This window comes from Penaeus vannamei, chromosome 21, assembly GCF_042767895.1.
Source record: "Penaeus vannamei isolate JL-2024 chromosome 21, ASM4276789v1, whole genome shotgun sequence".
Taxonomy (NCBI): Eukaryota; Metazoa; Arthropoda; class Malacostraca; order Decapoda; family Penaeidae; genus Penaeus; species Penaeus vannamei.
This window is the reverse complement of record NC_091569.1, coordinates 15,788,144-15,796,766: the sequence shown is the minus strand read 5'-3', so window position 1 is coordinate 15,796,766 and position 8,623 is coordinate 15,788,144. Positions and strand designations below refer to the sequence as shown.

The 8,623-nt window shown below is 36.7% G+C and overlaps 1 protein-coding gene across 1 annotated transcript in view; it reads right to left on the bottom strand.

The window, feature by feature from the left end:
* Positions 1-551: 551 nt before the first annotated feature.
* Positions 552-8,623, bottom strand: part of LOC113810556 (ribosome production factor 1) — an 8,822-nt gene continuing 750 nt past the window's right edge. The window contains exons 2-7 of the mRNA XM_027362177.2: positions 6,046-6,183; positions 3,038-3,313; positions 2,656-2,809; positions 1,545-1,659; positions 1,255-1,407; positions 552-1,000 (exon numbers count right to left, since the gene is read on the bottom strand). Of these exons, the coding sequence (XP_027217978.1) occupies positions 841-1,000; positions 1,255-1,407; positions 1,545-1,659; positions 2,656-2,809; positions 3,038-3,313; positions 6,046-6,183 (996 nt within the window). The 3' untranslated portion in view covers positions 552-840. The remainder of the gene's footprint in view (positions 1,001-1,254; positions 1,408-1,544; positions 1,660-2,655; positions 2,810-3,037; positions 3,314-6,045; positions 6,184-8,623) is intronic.

Genomic DNA, 8,623 nt, shown 5'->3' with positions numbered 1-8,623 from the left:
GCCCGGGAGTGACCAGTGGTGTAATGAATTCACATATTGACCCAAGGGATTCTTACTGTCAGTCACTTTAATTTTAATATCATGAATAAATGGATATTGTTATTCCATTATCCAGCACAGAATAGACTGGTCTTTGGCTTCTCTCAGCATGGTCCCCTTAACCATAACATTGCTAGTGTGTTTATCCCTATTTTAAATGTATATCCAAAATGTATATTTCAATGTCTCTCCCCCCCACTCTTGTCTCTTTCTGTCTCTCTCTCAAGTAGTGCTTGCTGGAGCCTTTTTGGGTCAACTTTGGCCTCTCTGGCCTATAAATAAACATCTGAGATAATGCAGTTATTCTTTTAGACATATATCTAGGTATATAGGTATATTATTTGAAAAATACAAGAAGTGCCAAAAATAACAGACGTAAACTTTTCCCCTAATCTTATGCATATGTATAAAATATAAAATATATGGTTATCAATAGTAGTTGGTGACAAACTTGACTTATTAAATAATCTACACACTGGCAAGATTCTTATTATCATGATAGTAACACAAGATTATTTTTTTCTTTTATTAATCATTCCACCTGCATGTAACAATGCATCATATACCATAGACATTTATAGTGCTCATGGATGTCCATGTGGAAGACCTCCATGATAACAAAGTAACATATTTCTTACACATTTGTTTTCCTTTACCTGCGTAGAAAATTGGTCAATGGATTAAAATCTTGGTGATATGAAATTAACAACTTTCATTAAGTTCTACGAAACGGTCTTAAATTAAAGTACAATTCTACTTTAATGGCAATAACATTGTATTTATCTATATTTTTAATTCTAGCTAAAGGAAGAATCTTCTTCTGGAGGTCTCCATGTCGTGTCTCTTGAGGTTCCATTCGAAGTCTCCCTCGAAGGCCCCCTGCTGTAGCCATTGGAGTCGCAGCGTAAATCTTGGTCCCATTTCCTTCAAGTTTACCTTCTGTTGGTTCCTAAATTCATATCTGAAATAGTGGGAGTTATCACTAAGCTGACAAACAAATAAATTGGTGTTCCTTTCATAACAGTTTCTGGAGAAGCATTCTAAAATAGAAATATCATACATAATCAAAATGTGACAAATAGTTCTCCTTCGAAACATCTCCTGCATTTGCCATAGTGAATTCTGTTCTTAGATGCAAAGGACTCTCCATAAATACTAGTGTCCATATACTACTGCTTTCTAAAGCAAACCACTAACAAATGACAACAGCCTTACCTGTGATGTCTAAAAAATATGTAATCTCTCTGGTTGTGGAAGGTGCACACTCTCCGACCCTTAAACTCAGGGTCGTAGTGGAATATCGCTCCAAGCATTCGCCCAACAACTCTTCCCAGCCGGGTTGTGAAGTTGTTTAATATTACCTCGGGTCTGCAGAGAAAAAAAGCAATCAGGGCAAGAAAAGATACAAAATTACATCCCCCTCCACATCCCTAAAATAACATACACACAAAAATATTTCCTTTTTTTGTACAATCTTACACATGCTCTCTTTGCCAAGAATTTACCTATGATCAGTATCTCCTATGTAATGCTTCTTAGCCACAGATTTACCGACGCGAGTATTGCTGACCCTGAAGAGTGCTGTTGGTCCTTCCGGCAAGTGAATCAAGAGCAGACCGTCTAGGAAAAAAGGATGTTCTTGCAAATTCTTTCCAAATGATTTTATCAACATGATGAGCAGGAGGAGGAGGAGGAAGGGGAGGAGGAGGAGGAGGAAGGGGAGGAGGAGGAGGAGGAGGAGGAGGAGGAGGAGGAAGGGGAGGAGGAGGAGGAGGAGGAAGGAGAGAGGAAGGTGAAAGCAGAGGAAGAGAAGAAAGAGGAGGAGGATGGAGGAGGAGGAGGAAAAGGAAGAGGAAAAAGGAACAGGAAAAGGAGGAGAGACCAAAACGGAAGTGGAGGGGGGAGGAGAGCAGTTAGAGAGAGGAATAAAGGAAGAGGAGAGGGAGGTGAGAGAAAGGAGAAAAAGGAAGGGGAGAAGAGGACAAAAGATGAATGAGGGAAATGAAGAGGAAGGGGAGGTGAGAGGAAGGAGGAGGAGGAGGGGGAGGAAAAGAAGGGGGAACAAAAAATTAGAAATGGAAGACTTACCCTACTTTTTATCCCATGTGCTACAAAAACAAAAAAACTCAAAGCATGAAAATAAATTAACTCAATTGTCATCTTGGAACATTGATAAAAGTGAATATTACATAAACAGTGTTTATTTCTATATCAGAATTGTTTCAGTTGTTTTAAAAATATACTTGATCATTAGTTTCAACAATAGATAGAAATGTAAATCTATAGGATGAAAAACTGTTTTTTTAAGTTCATTATACATATTGCAGTTCTATGGAGACTAGAGTAAAAACAAATGATTTGTTGTCCTGTTTGCAGCTTAATATTCATATGTACGTTTCTATGAGGAGAAGGAGAAAGAGGAGGAGGAGGAGGAGGAGGAGGAGGAGGAGGAGGAGGAGGAGGAGGAGGAGGAGGAGGAGGAGGAGGAGGAGGAGGAGGAGGAGGAGGAGGAGGAGGAGGAAGAGAAAGAGGATTCAGATGAATATTTAGGTAAATGGTCAACTATCTTTTTAAAATCTCTTACTTTCTTACTTAACATTAGTTTCCAATACTTACTTGGCATTCTCTTATCTTCATTGATAAAAATAAGATCTGTGAAGCCATTCGCCTTTGCATTTTTTACCGTCTTTTTTATACTTGCTCTATTGCGCCACTTGGCTTCGGCATTGGGTATTATCCGACACAGGTCACGAATAAAAGAAACAGTGGCCTGTAAAGAAACAAGACTGTAATTTTATCTAAAAAAAAAAAGAATACATTAAAAAGTTGCATAAAAAATAGGAAGATATACTACAAGACGAAACAAGTAACAGCTAACGTGTATCAACACAGAACTTTATGCTAATCTGAAGGAATCATATTGACTAATTTAAAAGCTATGCATTTAATCACAAATTGCCTAAAAAGAGACAAAAATGAAAATGAAAAGACTAAATACCTTATGTGGATTATCACTAGACGTCACCAAGATCCGAGGCTCGTACAACTTGTTATAATAGTCGGCAAAAGCATCCAAGGCTTCCTCCTGCTCCACTTCCTCGTCATTCTCCTGCACAGTGGTCTCATCGGCCTCCCTGGTCGATTCAAGGGTTCGTGGTTCCAGCTTTGTGAGTCTCTTCTCCTCCTCCATAATTTCCCTCAATTCATCAAACTTGCCCTTTCGCTTTAGTCTTTTCCTAAGACGACGAATCTGACCTATCAGAAGTCGCTTGGCCTAAAATAAAACATTTGTTGGATTAGTTCATATAGGCCCAACTTCATTTCTTTTTCTCTGAACTATGAATAACAGTTTTCATACATTTTTATACTAAGTAAGCCAATAAAGATGATAATGAAGTATTTTGATTAAAACTTGTGATTTAAGCTTGAATGTCCTCCCCCCTTATTATTATCCAGATTTCAGTGTGAAACATTATTTTAGATCCATAATTCAATGAAAAAATACTGTTGATACCAATAAATATTTTACATAAGCAATATCTTTAAAATGACTGTTGCCATTCCTAACTTATGACCAAGCAAACCTGGAGGTGCTCATATTCAGTTGACATAACATCAACAAGTACAGCCAGTCAAAATTCAAATTCCATCTTGAACACCATTGTTGTTTAGATTATGGGCTCTTGAAACTTTTGTCCATGACTAAACAGTAATTTTCATTACATATAAATATGAGAGTAATAATGTCAATGTGCCGATGTTTATATAATGAAAATATAATGCATTTATGACTTTACACTTCCATTACAAATACTGACAGAGCAGTTGCAAAACACTTGAAATGGAAAAGCACAGCCAACAGAAGGTGTACAAGGTGCAACAGTGGGTAGTGGTCGCCTGACGTTGAACTACCAGCTAACAAAGACAAATACCTAAGATATTTCTTTAAAAAGTGATGCTTTATTCAAGGGACTATTAATGTTCTTTTTTTTTTTGGCAGATTTTAAAATAATGCACCAATTTGAATGTAACTTTTAAGGTTGACTCCCTACATACAGTTGTAGAAAGTATCATGCTAATCCATTGAAAAGGAAAAAAGACCAAATAGAAAAATGAGTAAAATCAACAAAAATACAACTATGGCAGATTATAAGTGCAATATAAAAATACAGACAACAATTTGAAAATTACCAATGATTATCCTAAGCTTTCTAGAATAACTTTTAAGGACTAAAGTTTGTTGTCCTTGCCTTTATTACAAATAAAAAACCAGAGCACTACAGCACCCAGCAAACTCACATTACATTAAAGATGAAACAAAAAATACTTTTTGATCTTATGTGAAAGAATATAAAACGTGTAAAATGCCCTATACTTTACAAATAATCAAGACAAAAATCAAGTAAATTCAATCAAAACTAACAACATATTTAGAATTTAACGTCCAAGAAATCCAAGTTTTAGCAAGCTCTTTCTACAAATCCTGGATCTCATGGATTTCCTCATGGCTCCATACCCAGCAGAAACTGTAGGCCTTTCCAGGGGAACCTTCATAATTTTCATCATATTCACTCTCTGATATATCATGAAATAAAGATATCACTACCAATGGATAACAATTCTTTCTCTGCATATACATGGGTTTCAGTGTGTCAAATGAAGTTCACACACGTGCACACACCAATATTGTATTCATCACTGGTATTTTTCACTTCCACATCAATGCAAATAACACCCACCACAATACCTGTTTTCACGATTTCAGTTCATAACTTATCTTTATTAACTATTATAAATCATGTGCATTCCAATATTTATTTCATTTTACTTTTTTCAAGAAACACATTCCTTTTTATATGGATTTGTCTGAGACATTGGGAAAGGCGAGTAGATTGAGGCTCTAAGGTAAATGTGGGGTAATTTTCTGTTCTTTCAGGAAATGACAGCCACTTCTGTTGTTTAAGTAGATAGCCATGTCATATAGCAACATATCTGTTACACTTGGTCATCTTTTAAATCATTCATTTACACCCATAAGATAAAAAAAACAGACATCTGTTATCATGACATTAGTAGTGCTGTTTAAACTTGAATCAACTGACAGAGTTATGAGAAGCCTATTAACATCATCAATAATGATTTTAATATGTTAAAAATGCATACCAAATGGATTGGAAGGCCATGAAATGTCAGGATAATGTGGCAAGGTGAGGGGATATCATACACCATTTTAATGCCAGGGAGTTCTCATATAAATCATGCCATTTGAATTATCTATGATTGTACTGATACTGCTCTGAAACTTTTGGAAGATGTTGCCCACACTTCCCTTTATTTTTTGGTGAGTATAACTTAAAATTGAATTTCTATCAATTTTCCACAAAAGAGGTGATAATGGTCCTTTACAAGCAACAAAAATGGCAATAAAAATATGTATGCAAGGGATGAACTTTGGTGTATCATGTAACATTTTAGTCATGAGCAGTAGGGGTCTGGGCTGAAGGCCTTTGTAGTGCATGGTAAAAATCATTGCATAAAAATATATATAAACACAATTACAAACAAATAAAAATATACATATCTACATATATATACCCCTTACAACTGGCCACTATTCAACCCCTTGATATATGTAGTGACATGTAATTCACATTTAACCATGAAAAGAGTATCCACTATAACAAAGGGGAGCAGAACCATCTTTGCATTTTTTAACCCATGTAGGTGTTGCCTATTGTGAGCATCAACAGAAATCAACTTGTGATTTGGAAAGATGCATGTGTAAAGTGAAAACATTCATTTCAATGCTTTGACAAGGATGTAAAGGGAGGAACAAGTTGCCAAACAAATTTAAAAATCAAAGGGTGAAACATGTCAGAGATCTCAAATAATAATAATAATAATAAATCCATACAAACAAAACCTACAGCTGCAATCCCTCGAACACTTTCAAACCTATTCTGGTTGTGCGCAACAGACCCCAAGCACAGGGACCAAGGCACCCACCTTGCTCTGCTTCCTCTTCAGCACTTGGCCATTCTTGATTTTTTTCGATCCCGGGTCTGGCTTGGCTGGGTGGACCATCTGCTCAAGTTTTCTCAGCTTTTCTCTTGCAAGTTCTGCAATGGACTTCATGACTGGAGCCTGTGTAAGAAATAAGGATAAGTTTGCTTGCTAAGTAAGTTAATAAAACTCTGCAATTCAGCTAAAAATATGAAGGACAGTTTCAGATATCTAAAGGCCTGACTTTAGCTTGGTAAGTCTAGTGTTACTGACCTCTATGGTAAATGCATTGTCACCATAGTTTTAAGTAACAAGCCTTCAAATACAGGTCTACTCGTGTAAAATAGTGATAATTGTCCTCATAAACATAATACATAATAATGGCAACAGTAAAAATTGAAACAAAAATTACTTCAAACTACCCTCCCAAGTTGCACTGTTTAACTGACTCCTATACATCCCTTTGTGCTAAAGTCTTCACCCTTTATCTGACTGATACTCTGGTACCCTCCAAATAGACAATACCCAATCTTTCAAATGCCCATTCTCCTGCCAGTAGACTTGCCAATCCTGTTCCCTTCACAAGGTGCCCTATTAACCACTTGCCATATCAATCAACTTTGCACTAACACATCAAACTGAGTATTTGTAACAAGATATTATGGTGAATGAATTACAGGGGTATGTTAATGAATGCAGGAGTTATTCATATATGCTAGACTATATATGAGGCAAAAAATTCTCCATATAACGATCTTGTTAATGTTCTAGAACCAATCTGTACCTTACAAGCCATCAAATTTAGGATCAACAGCTTTGTAATATAGCCGAAACTACCAGCAGAAAATTACCTTTTTCCCTAACTAAATCATGTCCACTACACTTTTCTAGAAAGTAAATGAATTATAACTCCTGTATTGATGTGCATCCCTATGGCTACTCTCTCGAAGTATTTGAAACTAACAAGGATGTCAAAATTTGCTAGATAGGAATATTAATAAAATACAAAATCATACCAAATACTTAAAGGAATTTTGGTTTTCAGTTAATAATTTCTTAATAGGCAGTATATGCTTAGCACTTTTATGAGTGGAAACTGATCCTGAGAAAAGACAATGCAATACTTGGCATACTCTATGCCTCCAAATGCCAAGCAAAAGGGACGAAGGTTGCAGGTGGGGTAGAGAGAGGGGTAGGGCCACAGACGCATTAGTGTGGATAACCTGAAACGACTGTCATGCAGATATGTGACAACACTTGCTCCTTGACTAACACTGTGGGATGTAGCTTCCTAGAACCAAGCTGAGGGCTGTAGGCCATTGACAGAATGCTGACTGGCAAAAGGCCAGAACAGAGCAATCCTTTGATAATGTGTTTCCAACACGACTCAATCCTTCAGAGACTTAGGCCATAACTCAATGAATGAACCCCATTCAAAATGCACAATCTACCACAAAGATCACTGTTTCATCCAAAAACCCACCTAACCTTGGGGCTTTAACTATATGCCTGTAAATACTGGAAGCTGCTCTGAAAACTTAATTTAATGTGACATATAAATCATAAGCTTATCATAAGCACACTATGTAATTGCATTAATTTTATTATTACTTTAATGTAGTTAATCACACCTTATAGAATGAGAATGAGAATATATCATTTACATTAAAATATTGCATGCGTTATCCCCTATACTTTACCCACTGGCAAGACAGCTAAGTTTGTGTTGCTCTTGAAATTTCTTCCAAGTGCAAGAGTGCAATTTTATTTCAGCATCATTTGGGATGAAAAATTTTTGTTACTGAAGGTGCGAGATGGCTGTGAAGGTGCAAAGACCATCAACTATTATTATGATTTGATATCCACGAAGTGCAACTGAGACTTAGAAAATTAGGTAATTTTCTGGAATACATCCACCAAATGGATAGCAACAATTTATCGTTGCATTCCTCTAACCATCTACTTTCCAAATATATAGAAATGACTGTGCTGAAACCCCCCAAACCCCCCACATTCTTGGCCCAATAGCAAGGGAAGGCATGAAAGGTACCAGGGAAACTGTGGGGTAAAATGAAAATGATAAACACAGAATCAATCACTATATTGTCTAATGCAGGGGGCACAGCCTCCTGAAACCCTCCCATGGGGGCCTATTGCCCCCCAACCCCCACCCTGGAAAACAGGAATCCTCCACGTATTCACGGAAGGAAAGAGCACTGCACAGACTTGGCAATGCCACTCCCGCATGGCAGTCACACACTCACGCCTGACATCTATATGTGGAGGATTCTTTGTTTACCTTGGTGGGATTTAGACAATATAGTGACTGATTCTCTGTATAACATATACAGAAAAGGTATGAATGTGACTGGATATCTTAATAATACATGAGATGTATTTGACTGGATTCGATTACGTCTTCATCAGAAATACATGTATTTCTGATGAAGACGTAATCGAAACCTGTCAAATACATCTCCTGTATTGTAAAGATATCCAGTCTCATTCATACCTTTTCCACATGTCAACATGAATATGGTTCATAACATTTACATTTTACCCCGCAATTTCCCTAATACCT